The following is a 19,790-nucleotide window of genomic DNA, read 5'->3' as shown; positions in this document are numbered from 1 at the left end:
AAAGGAGAATCAGGTTCTAATGATGCAAGGGAGGGTGTATTAACCTTTGAGGGTGGTTCTGGCTTTGGGACTTGTTGAATTTGAGGTGGCTGAGGACCACCAGTAGTGCATCATCCATTAGATCAACTGATCCCTTGTCTTTGAGAGAGCAGGGGCATGATATAGCCTGCTACTTCTTTTATGAGTAAAATGTTGATATTATGCCACCACTTCTTGTACGTAAGAAACATTTTGGCCATTTTTATTGCTTCCTACATAAGAGGTCAATTTGTGAGACAGTATTAGGGTTGGGAGTGCTGTTTATTGGCCAAGTCTGTCCATTTCCCAGCTTATATTTTGGCCAGATAGTGTTATGGAGAAAAGCAAGCTTTTTTTCTTAATTATACCATTTAGCTAAAGAGCTCCACAATTACTAAGTATGCATTCTAGAAATGTGTTCATGGGAATGGATAAAGAGTTATGCATAGCTGAAAGTCTCTCCAGCCTTGGAAGACAGAAGGTAGAAAGGCATCAGTGTGAGCTTAGTTATTCTTAATCATATGACTTGAATCCTTTGCATTAAATAATGCAAGAGAGAGGAAGAGTAAGATCCCACTTCCCCCAGTGTTAGGCCCGTTTATGAGATAGGGGGTGGTGCCTCCACAAGTTCCACATGGAACTTAATATCTATATTTGCATGCCATTTCCCTGTTAGGTCCTGGATGAAGCAGATGCATCCTGGGAAAGGGGGTGTTTGATTGACAAGTAGGGGGCTTCTGGCTTCCAGCTCAGCAGACCTAAACTAATTACCTGCGTATTTAGTTCATCACTCTCAGCCTGGAAAACCCTCTCCCACTTATCTCTCTCTCCTGCCTGCATAATTCTCACTCTTTTTGAGAGCTCAGCTCCACACTTGTTTCCTCAGAAATCTCTTCAGTTTTTCTTTCAGTTGTCCCTTTTTAAAACCATGGCAGCTTTATAACATTTAACTGAGGCATGATATTATGCTTATTTGTTGATTATTTTACTAATATATCTCTTCTCCACTGGACTCCTAGAAGGTGAAGATTGTGACTAGGATTGGTACATAAAAAGTATTATATTAATTATTTGAACTAACATTTATTAAGTCCTGAATAGGTGCTCTGTAAGTCATTATTGCCACTGGCTATACCATAAGAGATGGGGGTAGATCCAGGTTATTGAGGCTTGAAGTAACTTCAATTTGGGGTGGGGGCTTCTTTAAGAAAAGTAAGGACATACTGTTTTAAATGCCTGCAGTCCCCTTGAGAGAGCTCTTTGTTACTCAGGGGCCTGAGGCTTATGCATCTTTAGCTTTATGATGGATGTGTTTTTGGGCAGAGTGAACTTTTGTACAAGAGTCACTCTTAGATTGGTTAGGTTTAGCTGTGGAGCGAGGAGGGTTTGGGAATAGACATCCACAAAGATTGGACTACCTGTGGCTATTGGGACCAGTGGGCTGGGACGCAGGTGAATGTATAGGGAGGTCATTTGTGGCTAGCAGTGTCTTGGCTCAGTCTCTGGGCTTCTAGTGTCTGTGAATGAACAGTATAAAGAAAAAGGACCAAGCCCTTCTCTTTGAAGATCAGCAATGATGCTTGTTGGATGAGGTGGGTGACAGAAAGCATGTGGTATCAAGGATCCCAGGAAAGGGTTTGGGATCATATGAGCTGCGTTTATGTCTCAGTTCCCTCCCTTTCTGGATTTCACCCAGGGGAAGATACTTAATTTTTCTTTTCTTTTTAAAATATTTATGTTTTTATTAAAAAGACTTCTTTATTAATTTGAAAGTCTAGGCTACAAAGAAAGGGAGGGAAAGAGGAAGGGATGGGGAGAGGGAGAGGGAGAGAGAGAGATATCTTTCATCTGCTGGTTCACTCCCAGATGGCTGCAACAAAACCAAGAGCCAGAAGCTTCATCTTGGTCTCCTGTGTGACTGCAGGGCTCCGATTCTTGGGCCATTTTTCACTGCTTTTCTCAGGCTGTTTGCAGGGAGCTGGGTCTGAAGTGGAGTCACCAGGACTAGAACTGGTAATCACATAGGATGCTGGTGTTGTAGGCAGCTGCTTTACCCCCTATGCCACTATGCTGACCCCAAAGATTTATTTATTTATTTGAAAGAGTTACAGAGAGAGGGGGGAGAGAGAGAGAGGGAGAGAGAGAGAGAGAAGGAAAGAATCTTCCATCTGCTGGTTCACTCCTCAGATGGTCATGAAAGGCCTGAGCCAGGCCAAAGCCAGGAGCCAGGAGCTTCATGTGGGTCTCCAGTGTGGGTGGCAGGGCCCCAAACACTTGGGCCATCTTCTGCTTCTTTTCCCAGGCCATTAGCAGGGAGCTGGATTGGAGGTGGAGCAGCTTGGTGGAGTGCCCATATGGGATGCAGGCATTGAGGCCACTAGGCTACTATGCCACAATGCCGGCCCCAGTACTTAACATTTCTAAGCCTTAGATCCTTCATCTGCATGATGGGAAAAGTATTGCCTGCTATAGATTTCTTTGTGATTTTTCCAATCCCATAATTTAAATTCCTAAACTGTTTTCTTTCTGGATCGACTTTTATATTTTGTCCATAACTTCTTAGGAACTAAGAGTGAATGGGGCAGAGTTGCGTGACTTTCTTAGAGGATTGTCTGTTTCCCTTTTTTGATTTATCCAGGTAAATTAGAACTCCTATTTATATACATCACTGCCAGATAGATTACATAGAAAAAACTAAATTTATCAAACACAGTAGTAACCAAGTAGTAAGTACTAATATGTCCTAGTGCATCTAGTTCATCATTTTAAAAAAGTCAGGTTCTTAATCTCATAATAGAATAATTGAGATCCCCATGAAAGTAAGATATGTCTTAGCAGCTTTGCTGGGCTCTCTCTGATATGCTGTTGTGTTCCTTTTGCAATCTAAGGTGGAAATAATCCATGAGCTACTCCAGTTTGGAATGGTAGGCTAAATTTAAAAATAGTCTTATTTGGATGCAATCTGAAAATTAAACAGTATCTAGGAGCTGAGGCCATTAGTTCAGAGGTCACATCTTTTTATTTTTAAAGATTTATTTATTTGAAAGGCAGAGTGAGAGAGGGAAATGGAGAGATAGAAGAAGATCTCTGATCTACTGGTTTACTCCTCAAATGTTCGCAATGGCCAGCACTGGGCCACGCTGAAGCCAGGAGTCTAGAACTCCATCTGTGTGTGGCAGGGGCCCAAGTAGTTGATCCATCTACTGCTTTCCCAGGTACAATAGCAGTGAGCTGCATTGAAAGTGGAGCAGCCAGGACTCGAATCAGCACTCCAATATGGTATGGTTGCATTGCAGGTGGTAGCTTAACCTACTGTGCCACATGCTGACCCCGAGATCACAGCTCTTTCTTGCCCATTCTTCACTATGAGTCCTTGCCATGAATTATTTTTAATTATAATTTCAGATTTTTTTCTCTTTATATATTGTAGTGAGTTGAGTGGTGGCCCTGTACAAGATGTGTCTACCTTCGAATGTCAGGAACCTTTGAATGTGACCTTATTTGAAAAAGGGTCTTTGCAAGTAGAGTTAAGCTAAGGATCATGAAATGACATCAACCTAGTAGGCCTTAAATCTTAGTAACAGTGTCAAAGGCAAATTTATCCCAAAATTAGCTTAAAGGTCTAACTGGCTTTTCTATGTGATTCTAGAATAGAAGCACTACTTATACAGTAGGAGGAGTATTCTGATGAGCTGAGCAGAGTAGAGGAGGCTGGCCTTATGAGCAGAGCATGGCTGAAGAAAGCAAAACCATGGCAAAAAGTTTGGATTAGTCATTTCAAAATTACTTTCCTTATAATGTAAAAACAGAAAGGACTTCCTTATTTTGCTGATCCGGGTTGACTGAAATCTCCTGTGTTTGTCTTAAATGTGTGACACTTGGCATAAATGACTCCATTCTGGGCTGCTCTGGTCTGATGTGGCCCTGGGGAAGAGGCTCATCCAAAAAAATGCCTCCCATAAATCATGTTTAGCATAAGTGTCTTTATAAGAAGTGCACAAAACAGAGGCCCGTGGAGAGAGTGTAGAGAGTCAGAGATTGGAGTGCTGAGACCTCAGGCCAAGGGATGTCTGCAGTCACCAGAAGCCAGAATAGGCCAGAAATAGATTCTCCCTGCTGGTATTTTTTTTTGACAGGCAGAGTTAGACAGTGAGAGAGACAGAGAGAAAGGTCTTCCTTCCATTGGTTCACTCTGCAAATGGCCGCTACAGCCGGCGCGCTGCGCCAATACGAAGCCAGGAGCCAGGTGCTTCCTCCTGGTCTCCCATGCTGGTGCAGGGCCCAAGCACTTGGGCCATCCTCCACTGCCTTCCCGGGCCACAGCAGAGAGCTGGACTGGAAGAGGAGCATCAGACTAGAACCCCCGGGGTGCCGGCGCCGCAGGCAGAGGATTAGCCTAGTGAGCCTCGGCGCCGGCCCCCTGCCTATTATTTGGAAGAAGAATGGCCCTGTGATACGTTGATTCCCAACATTTCACCTCCAGAATTTGAGGGAGTAAATTCTGGTGTTTGCGGCTATCAGATTTGTGATAATTTGTTATGGCAGCCTTTAAGAAATTGAAACAGAAGGCTGGTGCTGCGGCTCAATAGGCTAATCCTCCGCCTGCGTCGCCGGCACCCCGGGTTCTAGTCCTGATCGGGGCGCTGGATTCTGTCCTGGTTGCTCCTCTTCCAGTCCAGCTCTCTGCTGTGGCCTGGGAGTGCAGTGGAGGATGGCCCAAATGCTTGGGCCTTGCACCCGCATGGGAGACCACGAAAAGCACCTGGCTCCTGGCTTCAGATCAGTGCAGCGCGCCAGCCGCAGCGGCCATTGGAGGGTGAACCAACGGAAAAAGGAAGACCTTTCTCTCTGTCTCTCTCTCTCACTGTCCACTCTGCCTGTCAAAAAAATAAAAAAAAGAAAAAAAAAAGAAATTGAAACATAAGACAACCCAGACTCCAACTTACATATAGTATTTCCGACTCCTTTTTCAGAAATTATTTTTGCCAGCTTACAAAGTGGATGTGTGTGTGCTTTAACCAAAACAAGCAGTGTCTACTATTTGCATTTTTCTATCTTTATTCATAGTATTTTTTTTTCTGCTCTCATGAGTTTGAGAGAGAGAGATCAACAACGCATGGAGTAGAGCACAGGTATTCCCAGGAATTGGGAATTGTGTTTTCCAAATTTCTATTGTAAAGATGCTGTTATTTAGAAGACACCTTAGTATATATTAGTAATTATTATTTGGTAAGTACTGTGTTTGATAAATTGAATTCTTTTCTGTGTAACCTATCTGGAAATGAATTACATAAATAGGAAGCTCATTTTTTATTTGACATGTATCTGGGAGGTTTTGGCTTTGTTGGACCAGGGCAAGCAGCTCTTACTATGTGAGATTAGAAGACATAAGCAGCTTTTTCTGCAGAATGTGTCTGTCAAAGTCAAGACATAGACAGCAAACCCCTTCCTTTGCCTGTCAGAATCAGTGGGGAAGGAATAGTGATAAATCATTGTAATAACAGTGGCAGTGGACTGTCAGCTCGGGGAGGAAATCCAGATGGATTTTTCTTTTCAAGCCATCAGTTTTAAGCAAATGAAAGGCCTGAAGCAAAGAGTAAAAATAACTGCTGTAAACCAAGACTCTAGATACAGGAGATATTAACTGACAGCATTTCCTTTTCCTACTTGCTCTTCAAGGATGACTGGGCCCTCCAAAACCTCATTAAATCAAAGGCTTTCCATTTGTGATTTCCTTTTAGCTCCAACAAGGGCTACGCTTGAAGTTTCTTATTTACCTCTGCATTCCCAGTGCCTGGCACAAGGTAATAATGATAATGACAACAATCATAAACATTTGTTGCATATTTACCTTTAGCCTGGCCCTTGTGTAAGTGCACTGCATATCATTTATCCTTGCAACAACCCTAAGAGCCAGGTGCTCTCATTATTTCTGTTTATACCTGAGGATGCTAAGGTGGAGAGATTAGGTTGACTAAGCCACACAGTTAATCGGACTGGTGGGATTTGAGCCCAGGTGGTCAAGCTCTAAAACCCTTGACCTTTGCAGCTTAAGAAAGATCAGAAATGCTCAGTATATAATAACTTACTCTTACTGAGCACTTCCAACATGCTTAGCACTGTTCTGTCTTTTGCATGCATAAACTCACCTTATATCCAAAATTACATATTTATAGGCCCTCTCTTATCTCTTATTTGCATATAAGGAAACTAAAGCACAAAAAAGTTTAGGAAATTGCCCACAGTTCACAGATATTAAATAGCAATGGTGGATTTCCATGCCAGGATATCTCACCATCATCTATGCTCCTAACTACTAGGCAGTACCACTTCACATGTGAACAAATCATGTTCATCTTCAGCCATGGGGGCAAAGAGCCTTGCTATAAAGAACACTTGTTAAAAAGAACATTTGCAGTATTGCAACTGTTGGCTACAATGTGCTTATAAACAGGTAAAGCAAGATCATTCTCAACCTGATGAAAGCAACTTTTCAGAACTTTAAAAGTGGCTGCATAGTGATTTGGCTACTCAAAGTGTGGGGTTCAGGACAAGTGGCACCAAAATTGCTGGAGACCTTTTTAGAAATGCACATTTCTAAAGGTCCATTTAAGACTCATTGAGCCAGAATCTGCGATTTAACAACTTCTCCAGATGATTCAAAGCACACTGAAATCTGACAAGTGTTTCTCTGAATGGAGATTCTCAAATTTTGGCTGTACATTAGAATCACCTGTGGAGCAGAGTTTGACTTAATTGACTTGGGGTTTTAAAAGCCACCCAGGAGATGCTGATGTATAGCTAAGGTTAAGAACCACTACACTAGTGCGATGTTTCTTTACCCTGATTGCACATTTGGATCAACTCAGGGACCTTTAAAAAAATTGCCAGGCTCTGTCAATCTGCCAGAATCACAGGCCCCCTAGTGATTCTAATGTGGGGCCAAAGTTGAGAATAACATTGGAGACCACGGTTGAGTTTTGGAGTCCTTTGGCCTTGTGCTTATTAACTTCACAAATATTTATAGAAGTCAGTGGGTTAGGTACTAGAGTTACGAAACAGCACCAGACACATCCCCTGACCTTGGAGAGTGAGCTGGGTCAGTAACTCATGCTCTTTGATCCTCACTTGCCTCATCTGTGAAGTATGATCTATGAGAATATTTCAGAAAGTTTTTGAAAAAGGTAGGTTTACTTTGATGCAAACCATTTTGAAATCCATGCATGTGAGTACTAATATTTCAGGAAACTGTCTGCTTATCTCCTCTGGGATTGAAAGGGAGAAATACATTCCGTTTTCTCAACCCTCCTAAGTTTCTGGCTGACATACTCTCTGCAGCAAAAGGCAGATCAACAAGAGAAAAACAGCGAGATTTAATAACGCATGCTATGCCCATCCTATAGGATGAAACTGACTCAGAAGCCTTGCTTGGATGGTGTTTTAATAAAGAGCAGTATGTCTTAGAGTGACTCAGACAAAGAGAGCAGTTGCAGCCTTCCAAGGGCAGGGAAACTGTGAGAAGTTAGAAAGTTGGAAGCAGGCTTGTCTGCAAATCTTCCTGGCACTGTGTCTGGCTGTTAAGAACTAAATCCAGCAAAGATGGAATTTATTTCCTGTCTTTAGGTAGCAAGAGGGGTGGGATAGAAAAGAACACCTTTGCTTCCTGTTTCTTAATTGCCCTGAGGACTTTATATATATCAACGAATGGTATTTTGGGGCAACGCATTCTGGTTTCCTTCAGGATGAATTTGCCCACGCATCCGGCAAGGCCACACAGCTGATTGGATGAGGGATGAATACCTGACTGAAAAGTGGTCCCTCCATGGGCTGGATGCAAAGGCTTGTGTCATTAGCAACATAATGATCTGCTGGCTGTGTTGTTGGGTCAGAAAATACTGTTTCATAGAACTGGAATCATGACTGGAGGAGACCCAAAGTTGTGCGAGCTTGTTTGTTGTCAAGTGAGCCAGTCTTTCTAACATGGCTTTTCCAAAGGAATTTTTAATTAATTAATTAATTAATTATTTTTGACAGGCAGAGTGGACAGTGAGAGAGAGAGAGACAGAGAGAAAGGTCTTCCTTTGCCGTTGGTTCACCCTCCAATGGCCGCCGTGGCCGGCGCGCTGCGGCCGGTGCACCGCGCTGATCCGATGGCAGGAGCCAGGTACTTATCCTGGTCTCCCATGGGGTGCAGGGCCCAAGGACTTGGGCCATCCTCCACTGCACTGCCGGACCACAGCAGAGAGCTGGCCTGGAAGAGGGGCAACCAAGACAGAATCCGGCGCCCCGACCGGGCCTAGAACCCTGTGTGCCATCGTTGCAAGGCGGAGGATTAGCCTAGTGAGCCGCGGCGCTGGCCCAGAGGAATTTTTAAAAAATTTCCTTTTCTTTACTTGAGACACAAACTTACAGGGTGGGGTGGGAGGAGGAAGGAGGGGAGAGAAGGGGGGGGGAGAGAGAGAGAGAGAGAGAGAGGTTTTCTATCTGCTCGTTCACTCCCGAGATGTCCACAATGGCCAGAGCTGGGCAGATCCAAAGCCAGAAATGTGAGTGCAGGGTCCCAAGGACTTGGGACATCTTCCACTGCTTTTCCAGGTGCGTTAGCAGAGAGCTGGATCAGAGGTGGAGCAGCTGGGACTTGAACCGGCGTCCATAGTGGTGCCAGCCTGGGGCTTTAACCCACTGTGCCTCAGCACCGATCCCCCAAGGTGTTTTGAAAGAAGTCAGGCACCTGAGATCTTTAGCAGCTGGCTTGCAGATTTCAGGAGGACAGCACTTTGACTTGACTGGGCAGGCTGTGCACTATGGCTTACTCACCCCATTCTTAGAGTTTTCATAGACAGCACAGCAGTTATTTAGGTAGGAAAGATTATGGCTAATTACTATAGAACAATATGTAGGTAAATATTTGTTTATTCTGGATCAAGCATGGCATTAGAGCTATTTAAATTCCTGTGACTTTGCAAGAAAAATGGTATTTCCTGCAATCTGAGGAAACTGGTACCAAGAGAGTGTCTGTCCAAGTTCATGATCTAAATCCAAGTCTGTCAGATTCTGAAATATGTGCTCTTTTCACAGTCATATAACGTCTTCGTGCTTTTTAATTTAACTTCTTTAATTTATGCTTTTTATGGCTCATTGCCATTTTCTCAGGGTTAGTTTCCTAAGGATTTTTTTCTGCAATGCTTTTGGAAAAGTGGATGTGTACAGGTGGTCCTCCTGTTTTTCCTCAAAGATGTCTTTACTTATTCTGCAAATCTTTTTAGACAAGGAAGTTACTTAAAGTTAAACCAAATCAGGATTATTTCTGTGCCCTATAAATATATTTTATCATTCTGCTTTTTTTTATATGTATGTATAGGAACATACCTGAGTAATTTAAGGTGTGCTGGAAGAGCCTTTGATGAATTTCTGTAACTCTGGAAGTTTTTTATTAACTCATTCTATATCTCTGCTAATGCCAGTATACTGCACTGAAGGCACATTAATTTATAGTTCAATTAATTTATTAGAGTTACCAACTGATCATCAAAGGAATTGAATATTAGATACATTTCAATTAAGTTAGAGATGCACTTTCCAACATGGTGGTCATTGCCACATATGGCAATAGAGCACTTGAAAAGCAAGTTATTTGAGACATGCTGAATGTGGGTATAAAATACACACCAGATTTCTACAACAATGAAAAATAAGGAGTGAAATATTTCACTAATGTTTTATATGAATTGCATGTTGAAATGAAAGTGAAATAGAGTAATAAGTCCTTGTAGAACGAATGCTTCTGAGGTGGAAAGGGTGTAGACTCCAGTGAGGGTGAAGGGAAACAAATAAGTCAAAAGAAAGAAGTACCAGGAATTTGTCCTATTTCATTCTTTTTGCTGCTTGTACAACTTGGCCTTCTGCAAAGGTAAAAGTAAACACAACTTGGTTTTGAGAAATATGCCTGTGCTCTTTTCCTCTATATAGAGTATAACTAGAGCTCAGCCATCGCTGGGATTTAGTTGACACTCTGGCTGATGGTGAACCAAAAAATCCCATAGCTGTCTTCTGCCTGCCATGGTGCCCTAGTGCTGCATATAATGATTGCTGAGAAGGCAGTCTCTCCCGAGACCCTGGGAAGAGCTTCTCAAGTGGAATGGGGTTGCTGTTCTGATGTGACAGATGTGCTCTGGGCTGCTGAGTCAAGAGCGGGAACCTCAGGCTTGGCTGACATTGGCACATACATCTCAGCCCTGAGGAAGACATTCTAATTTCAAACCTATGTGGGATGGGTCTAAATATTGGCCCCAAATCTCTTGCCTGTCACTTAGAAGTGCTTGGGCTTCTAGAGTTGAGCTGGAATGAGTCAGAAAACACCAACTCTTTTTTTAAAAAATAGATTTAATTTTTACTTATTTGAAAGGCAGAGTTAGAGAGAGAAATATCTTCCATCTACTGGTTCACTCTCTAGATGGCCAGAGTGGCTGGAGCTGGGCCAGGCCAAAGCCAGGAGCCAGGAGTCTCATTTTAGTTTTCCAAATGGGTATCCAGGGACCAAGAAGTTGGGCCATTTTCCATTGCATTTCCAGGCACATTAGCAGGAAGCTAGGTTGGAAGTGGAGCAGCCAGGTCTCTAATTGTTGCCCATATGGGATGTGAGCATTGCAGGTGGTGGCTTAACCCTCTGTGCCACCATGCACAGAGCCCCATCTCCACAGCTCTTGAGATGATCTAGGCACTGCAGTTTTGGGGTGTGCTTGGGTAATCTTCAATAGGTTGCCAGAAAGTTTATCTTTTTTGTAACACAATGATGTACTACATATTAAAGGTATAAAGTTAGATTATTTAAATGGAAATATGCTTCTTAGAGGAAATACAATAGACTGAAATTTGCTCCTATGGTTTAAAGATGAGACTTATTATTTGTCTCAACCTGTGATAATTCTTTAACAATTTTTAAATGACAGTCTTCTTGGTGTTCAACTTTTTATTTTAAGATTTATTTATTAATTTTGAAAGGCAGAGTTACTGAGAGGCAAGGGCAGAGAGAGAGAGCGAGAGAGTGAGAGAGTGAGAGAGTGAGAGAGAGAGAGAGAGAGAGTTTTCCATCCACTGGTTCACTCCGCAGATGGCCATAATGGCTGGAATTGGGCCTATACAAAGCCAGGGGCTGGGAGCTTCTTCCTGGTTTCCCATGTGGGTGCAGGGGCCCAAGTACTTGGGTCATCCTCTACTACTTTCCCTGGACATAGTAGAGAGCTGTAGCAGAAGTGTAGCAGCAGGGACGGGAACTGGTGCCACCACTGGGATGCCAGCACTGCAGGCGGCAGCTTTACCTGCTGTGCCACAGCACTGACCCCCCAGTGTTCAACTCTTTAGTTTAAATTGTGTAAAGCAAGTACTACCCCACTGGCTACAGTGGTAAATTTTGTGTGCCAAATTGTGCCATGGGATGCCTCAGTAAACATTATTTATGTATCTGTAATGCTGTCTCCAGACAAAATTAGCATTTAAAAGTTTTATTTATTTTTGGTTAAGGCAGAGTAAGGACACACACACACACACACGGATTCAGATTGGTTTTCTATCTGCTGGTTCACTCCTCAAATACCCACAAGAGCCCTAGATGCTCCTGGCTGAAGCCAGGAATCTGGAACTCTGACTGAGTCACCTGTATGGATGTCAGGGACTCAACTCCCCTCTCAGAGTTTGCATTACTGGTAAGCTAGATAGGAAGCAGGGCCTGAACTTGAACTCAGGCACTCTGATATGGGTATCTCCAGCAGCATTTAAACTGCTGTGCTAAATGCTTGCCCCAGAGATTGGTGGATTAAGTTAGACAGATGGCCTTCCCAAGGTGGATGGTGCCAACCAATCCTTTGAGGGCCTCAGATAAACAAAAGACAGAAGAGAGAGGAATCCTCCCTTCTTGCCCCCTCTCTTTTATTTCTGCCTCACTGCTTGATCTGGGACATCTCATCTCTTCTTGTGTCCTTAGATTAGGATTTACTCCAAAATTCCCATGGTTCCCAGGCCTCGGACTCAGATTGAATTATGCCACTGGCTCCTGTGGGCCTTTAAATTCCCCAAAGCAGATCCTGGAGTTTTTCAATGTCTGTGATCGCTTGAGCTAGTGTCTCATATTGGCTCTGTTTCTCTGCAGAACTGGGACTAATATATACGCAAAAAGTAAACTGGCATTCTACTTGTTTTGGTTGTCTATTGTTATGTACTGCATTACCCCGAAGCATGGTGGCTTAAAACAATAATTATTTCATTTCTCAGGGTTCTGTGGACCAGAAATCCCATCAAGTTGTAGAAGGGACAGTTATTTCTTCTCTGTGACACCTGAGGTCTTATCTGAGATCTTGAAAGTGGTTGGCTGGTATGGTGTGGGGAGCAACTGGGAGCAACTCGGACTAGACTAAGTTACTGGAATTAAGACTTATTCTATGCATCTGCTCTCCCACAGTATGGCGCTGAGAAGGGAGTAACAGCTTCTACACGGCTGCCTCCAGTTCAACCAATAAACAGCAGGACCTGCTCCTGATTGGAGGAGAGCAGCGTACTCGGCGTGTGGGTAGCAGAGTTGGGATTGGCGGAAGAGGACTATAAAGGAGCAGAGAGACAACATGCACCAGGAACATCTAAGGGGAACATCTATCTGAAGGAACACCTGTGCAGCCCCCGAGAGAGCCGGCCGGCGGTGTGCCGCTCCTCTGCGGAAGTGGGGAAAGTGGCCAGGGGGAACCGCCCTTCCACGGAGGTGGAAGGGACGGCAGCCAACCCGGGAAGAACCAGCAGCAAACCCGGGAAGGGCCGAGCAGACGAAAGAACAGCGCAGGGTCCTGTGTCATTCCTCCACGAAGACGGGGAGCGACATAATGGTGCCGTGACTCGGATATGAAGCCTAGGCAGGGTTTAGTGTCGTTCCTCCATGAAGAGGGGGAGCGACAGTATGGTTTGACAAGAGTCATATAGAAAAAGAAGAAAAATTCATTTGGTTGGAGTCTCTGCTCTTGTTTCCTGCTAGGTTTCATTTCTTTTCCTTTTTTTCTTTTCTGTCTTCAGTGTGTCTTCATGTGATGAGGTTGGGCTTCTTCCTAGCATGGTAGTTCAAAGTAGCTGAACTTCTTACATCATGGCTGGCTTATCCCAAGCAAAACTGAATGCTGTCAGGCTTCTTAAAGGTTATGCTCCTACAAAAGAGAGAAACAACCTTTGACATTTGTGGGCTGGCTACGTACTGTCAGCTATACCTTGGTGTTGCTAGGAGATGTGCTGATACTTATCCCTAGACTGTGTTTTTTCCTACCAAATATAAGCATTTTTATTGAAGATTGGCACCAGACATGGTCATTCTATGACCATGATGGAGCAGGACAAAATGAAGACCACTCCATAATCATGTCCAAAGGCAGACAAAAATTAGAACATTGTGGCTAATAGGAATGACTGCTTCTTTTAACTAATTGTAAGCCTTAATCCATTCTTTCTGTCTTCTTGATAAAAATTACTAAGATATCCATGCCATGTTTTCCCTACTTTCTAACAGATTCTATTCCAGAGCAAAATTGCACTTCTTTAAACTCCCTAAAATGATCTACCACAAGCCAAACTCTAAATAGTCCTTTTTAACATTTTCTTATTGAGACTCCAGAGTTCCCCATTGTGGGGAGCAATTCGGACTATACTGTTACTGGAATTAAGATTTATTCTATGCATCTGCTCTCCCACAATATGGCGCTGGGAGAGAAGTAAACAGCTTCTACCCAGCTGCCTCTCACCAACTTGACAAGCTGCAGGAGCTGCTCCTGATTGGAGGAGAGCGGCGTGCTCGGCGTGTGGGCAGCCGAGTTGGGATTGGTGGAGAGGACTATATAGGAGGAGAGAGACGGCATGGTGGTGTGGGTTGGTTGGAGAGTGCGTTGGAGAGTTCGCGGGGAAGTTCGTTACTTCATTCTTTCTCATTTCTCTCTACTCATTCTTGCTTTGGGAGTTTGCTGTTTACTTATTCTTACTTTACTATAGAAAGGACTTGTAAAAAGAGGGAACAACAAGCGCCCGGTCCGGTGCGGCTCCTCCGCGTGCGGAGGAGCAGCAAGTGGTGCCGTGACTCGGATAGGAAACCTAGGAGGGAAAGACCGGGAAGAAGTGGGAAATTACTGGAGAGAGAGACTAGCAAAGAGCCTAGGGGAAGGCCGGACGGAAAGAGTGCCGGTGAAAAGCTAGTCAGAACCTAGGAAAAAAGCCGCGGGGGAAGAAAATTAGAAGCTAGGAAGGAGGTATTAACTGGGAACGTCTGGGAGACTCAGTCTTCCATTACGCTCACTGCTCCAACATGTCACAGACGGTACAGACAATGGAGTTCTTTGGCTACTCTTTGCCCACTGGCTACCTCTTCCTCCTCCTGGGCACCATCCTCTGTTTCTTCCTAAAGATCATCTATGGGCTAAATATGGTTTCTCTCTCTCTCTCTTCCTACTCCCCACCTCGTCGCAGCTTTTCCTCTAAGCAAGGGAAACGAGGGGGGAGGAAAATTCATGCATTCGTAAGAGCAATCGTAGAGACGTCCCCCTGGTTTCCACAGCAGTGGAGGCAGGTGGGACGGAAAATGCGCGAGGCTGGGGAACCGATAGAAGTGCTGAAGCTGTGGCAACTCGTTGATCAGGTGCTTCAGAACCCCACGGAAGGGATCGAGTTGTTGCTTAATGAGGGGAGTGAAATGCAGGAAGAATTATGGCAGGGCAGCCAGGCGAGCAACTATTGTAATGAACAAGTGAGAAGAAAATCAAAGAAGGATTTAGAGAGCCAGGAAGCTTATGGGGGGGAGAAGGAAGCTGAGGAGGGAACCTCGCCCCCGAGAGAGATGCCTGGCCATACAAGGCTGGCAAATTCAACCATAAAGGATGAATCACCACCCCGGTATCGCCCATTGGTACTACCAAAGTTTCCTCCTGTAAAGAAAAGCCCCTTTTTTCCCCATGAGATTGAAGAAGAGTGGGAGGAAGAAGGAGTGATGGAGGGATTAGGTATGCAGGAGGAGCTAGAAAGGCCAAGAACCGAAAACAAGCAAAGGGGAGCTGTTTATAGAAAACCTGCTTGGGAGCAGTACCAGGAACCAGGCCAGGTGTTTCCTGTAATTCAGGATCCACAGGGAAACAGGGGATGGACGCCTCTTGACCATAAATTACTTAAAGAGTTGCAGCAATCAGTACAATTGTATGGGCCCCATGCAAGTTACACTCAGGCAATCCTTGATAACATCGGGCAGCAAGGCCTAATACCTGAGGATTGGAGAAACTTAGTAAAGGCGGTGTTAGGCGGGGGTGACTTCCTCTTGTGGCTAGCTGCCTATAAAGAATTTGCGCGAGAATATTCAAAGCAGAACTATCAAACAGGGAATCAAGCATGGGATGAGGAAATGTTAAATGGAGAAGGGCGATTTGCCTGTCCCGATGAGCAGGCCCGATTACCAACAGCTGTCCTCTTACAGGTGAGAGAGATAGCAAGAAGAGCCTGGAAGGTGATACCCAGAAAAGGAGAAGTAAGACACAGCCTAACTAAGATAGTACAGGGCCCTACCGAACCTTACGCTGATTTCGTGAACCGATTAATGGAAGCAGCAGGAAACATTTTCGAAACCGTGGAAGAAGCAATGCCCTTAGTCAAAAGATTGGCGTATGAACAGGCCAATAAAACATGTCGGGAAGCTCTTAGACCATGGCAGCATAAGGACATCCCTACCTTTTTGAAAATCTGTAGGGATGTCATGGATGATGTAGTTTCTGGATCACATGCTGCAGTAGCAGTAACCCGACAATTTAGACAGAACATGAGGGGACGTATATGCTTTAGATGTGGTCGAGAAGGGCATCTAATGAGGGAATGTAGGGCCAGATTTCCAGCCCGAGATCGGCAGGGCATAGAGAACTCGAGAAGACCAGGCCTTTGCCCACGCTGTAGAAGAGGAAATCATTGGGTCAGTGAATGTTACTTTAAAATAAACAGCGCAGGCAATCCCCAGAGGATGCCAAATGAGCCGGGCCCCATAAGAAGATCAGGTGTATATGGTCAACAGCAAAAAAACGGAATGTGGGCCCCTGCACCCCGGGGCCAAAACAATCGGTGGGTGCCACGGTCCCAAAACCAAATATTTACCGCGCAGAGTTACGAGCCACCGAATATTCGGTACTGACACCTCAAATGGGGCCACAAGCCATAGAGGTGAGGGCAGAAACAATTTCAGCGGAGCATAACGGACTTGGAATAATCGTAGGAAAAGAAACAAATGCTTTGAGAGGCCTAATGGTCATCACCGGAGTCATTCAGTTACCTTTTGATAAGTTAAAAGTGCTAATACAATCTACAAAGGGTATTATTCAAATCAAACCAGAAGAACCTGTGGCTCAAATACTGATCATGATTGGAGCGCAGGACGTTCATGGACCCCAAGGGGAGAAATTTGCAGCCTTGTCCCTATCTCTAGCAGATCGACCTCTGTGGACCTTAACCATTAGAGGAAAGTCGATTCAGGGCCTGCTAGACACAGGTGCGGATGTAAGTATAATTTCGGAAAATGATTGGCCGAAGTCATGGCCCCTTCAGCCAGGAGATAATACTTTAGTAGGCCTAGGTGCGGCCATGACACCATCAAGGAGTGCTCAGGTGCTTCATTGGCAGGATCAAGAAGGGAACAAGGGAAATGTGCAACCTTATGTTAGTGCACTCCCCATCACATTATGGGGAAGAGACATTTTAGAACAATTGGGACTGATGTTAACAAATGAGGATCAATTGGAGAGTTCTACAGGACGGCGTATTATGTATAAAAAGGGATATCAGGAGAGAGGATTAGGCTCCAGAGAAAGCAGAAGGGACCTAGCCCAGCCCATAGGCGATTTTAAAAGACAGGACACGGGTTTTTCGTGGGGGCCACTGAGATGCAGCCGCTGCCATTGTCATGGCTGGACAACAAGCCAAAGTGGATACCACAGTGGCCCCTTACCCAGGAAAAGTTGGCTGCGGTAAATGATATAGTATCACAACAATTAGAGGCAGGCCATTTGCAACCATCAACCTCCCCATGGAATACGCCAATATTCGTGATAAAGAAAAAATCAGGGAAATACCAGTTGTTGCATGATTTACGGGCTGTTAATCAGCAGATGCAACCCATGGGGGCATTGCAACCCGGACTCCCGGTTCCTACTATGATCCCAAAGCATTGGCCACTAATTGTACTCGATCTGAAGGACTGCTTTTTTAGCATACCTCTACATGAACAAGACACTCAGAGGTTTGCTTTCACCGTACCTTCCATTAATCATCAAGGTCCCGACAAAAGATATGAATGGAAGGTGCTTCCCCAAGGAATGACTAACAGTCCTGCCATATGCCAGCTATATGTTGACCAGGCAGTAGAGCCGGTCCGACAACAGTGCCCAAAAGTACAAATTTTACACTACATGGATGACCTGTTAATAACGGCTGAAAGTGAAAGTCACCTAATGGAAGCATATAAGCTGCTGCTATTATATTTGGAAAAAGTTGGGTTACAAGTAGCGCCAGAGAAGATACAAAAAGGGGAAGTAGTACAGTACTTAGGACTTAAAGTAACTTCTGAAAAGGTAACCCCATTAGAATTTGAAATTGCAATAGATGGGTTACAGACCCTTAATGACTTCCAAAAATTATGTGGCAATTTAAATTGGTTGAGGCCCTATTGTAAATTAACTACCGAAGATATGATGCCATTATTCAATATTTTAGAAGGAGATGCCCAGCTTGATTCCCCTCGTAGATTGACAATAGAAGCCCGCTTGGCGTTACAGAAAATTGAAAAACAAATTAAAGCAATGCAGATGGAAAGATGTGATCCACAACAAGCCTTAGAAATATTAATTTTTATGGAACAGCTGTATCCCTTTGCAGTCATTTGGCAAGGAGGACCCTTGTTGTTTGTATACCCACATTCACATGCACCGCGTGTACTATACACCCAAGGCATTGCGGTGGCCGATTTAATATTAACAGCAATAAAAAAGGCGACAGAAATGGCGGGGAAGACTCCAAAGCGATGTGTAGTTCCCTTTGCTCAAGAGGCAGTAGAAGCCTTTACAAGGGAATGCTGGCAATGGGCATACATAGTTCTCATTCTACAAATAGAGATTGACAATCACTACCCTCGCCATCCATTTGTTAACTTCTGCACACAGGTTTCAATAAAACGGGTGCAGAAGGTGCGAAGGGATCCAATTCAAGGGGCAGTTACCGTATTTACGGATGGAGCTAAAGGCGGAACAGGAGCAGCTATATTTAACAATCAACGATATTTTGTCTTAACAGCATCCCCTTCTCCACAACATGCAGAATTAGCTATTATCGCAACAGTATTACGCAGAGAGAGTGCACCCATGAATATTTTGTCTGATAGTGCATATGTGGTGAATGCAGTTCAGATGCTCGCTACACAGTGCCTTATTCTTAAATCCTCCTCAGTCTATTCTTATCTAAGTGAAATTCAGGGGTTATTAAATCAAAGAGAGCATGCTATCTACATAGGCCACATAAGAGCTCATTCTAATTTACCTGGCCCACTTACTCGAGGAAACATGATGGCAGATCACTATTCAAGATTCTTGCTTGCATGCACCGCTTTGGAACAAGCTAAAGAATATCACTCTAAATGGCATGTTAACACCCACACTTTAAGTTTTAAATTTAATATTCCCCGCAAGCAAGCAGAAGATATCATTAGATCCTGTGAAAAGTGCGTTGTTACCATAGTTCCAAAGATTCCTGCGGGAGCCAATCCCCGTGGCCTTAAACCAGGACATATCTGGCAGATGGACGTTACACATATCCCCTCTTTTGGGCGACAAAGCTGTGTTCACGTCACTGTAGATACATACTCAGGGGTAATTATGGCCACAGCCATGAATAAAGAAGGAGTACAACAAGTAATCCAACACTGCTTGCAGGCTTTTGCAGCCTGGGGAGTTCCTCATGTGATCAAAACGGATAACGGCCCAGCGTATACATCAAAGCGTTTTGCTGCATTTTTGAAAGAATTCGGAATCTCCCATATTACCGGTATTCCATACAATCCACAGGGGCAAGCTGTGGTAGAACGCGCTCACTTATATTTAAAAAATTTAATAATTAAACAAAAAGGGGGAATAGGGGAAATGGCCACATCCAACAAGGATGTCTTGGCCCTAGCTCTTTATACAATTAATTTTTTGAACAAGAAAAAGAACGGTAAAACACCTGCAGAAATGCATACTCAATCAGTTGATAAGGAATCAATACAGTGGGTAATGTGGAAGGATTTACAGGACAACCAATGGAAAGGCCCGTTCCCCTTACTCAGAAGAGTACGAGGCGCCGTTTGTTTTTTTCCACAGGGTGCGGCACAACCAATATGGACCCCTGAGAGAAGAATTCGGTTGATAAACCTGCCAGCAGAAGATCTAGAAGAAGAAAACTCCATTTGAGGAAGAAAACAATGAATAACCAATCCCTGGGATCTTTGGAATACGGGACATTTTTCAACAAACTCTGAAGTAGCACGACAAACAAGAGTCAATAGCATGAAGATCACACTGAACTTTACACAGGCGCGTATCAACGCCAAAAAATAAAAAGAAAGGGGGATCTGTGGGGAGCAATTCGGACTATACTGTTACTGGAATTAAGATTTATTCTATGCATCTGCTCTCCCACAATATGGCGCTGGGAGAGAAGTAAACAGCTTCTACCCAGCTGCCTCTCACCAACTTGACAAG

At 44.1% G+C, this 19,790-nt stretch overlaps 1 protein-coding gene across 5 annotated transcripts in view; it reads left to right on the top strand.

The window, feature by feature from the left end:
- Positions 1 to 16,731, top strand: part of LOC149120139 (endogenous retrovirus group K member 10 Gag polyprotein-like) — a 61,725-nt gene extending 44,994 nt beyond the window's left edge. For 4 of the 5 annotated variants that reach the window (XM_089322539.1, XM_089322538.1, XM_089322536.1 and 1 more), the window contains exon 2: positions 12,473 to 16,731. In XM_089322539.1, the coding sequence (XP_089178665.1) occupies positions 14,342 to 16,198 (1,857 nt within the window). In that variant the 5' untranslated portion in view covers positions 12,473 to 14,341 and the 3' untranslated portion in view covers positions 16,199 to 16,731. Of the gene's footprint in view, positions 1 to 6,821; positions 7,203 to 12,472 lie in introns of those variants that run through there. The other variant, XM_089322537.1, reaches the window with a different exon arrangement.
- Positions 16,732 to 19,790: the final 3,059 nt, after the last annotated feature.

The sequence above is a fragment of the Oryctolagus cuniculus genome, chromosome 20 (genome assembly GCF_051225735.1).
Source record: "Oryctolagus cuniculus isolate XC-2025 breed Fujian yellow rabbit chromosome 20, ASM5122573v1, whole genome shotgun sequence".
NCBI classification, from domain to species: domain Eukaryota; kingdom Metazoa; phylum Chordata; class Mammalia; order Lagomorpha; family Leporidae; genus Oryctolagus; species Oryctolagus cuniculus.
Note: the sequence above shows the minus strand (reverse complement) of the source record. Positions and strands in the feature narration are given on the sequence as shown.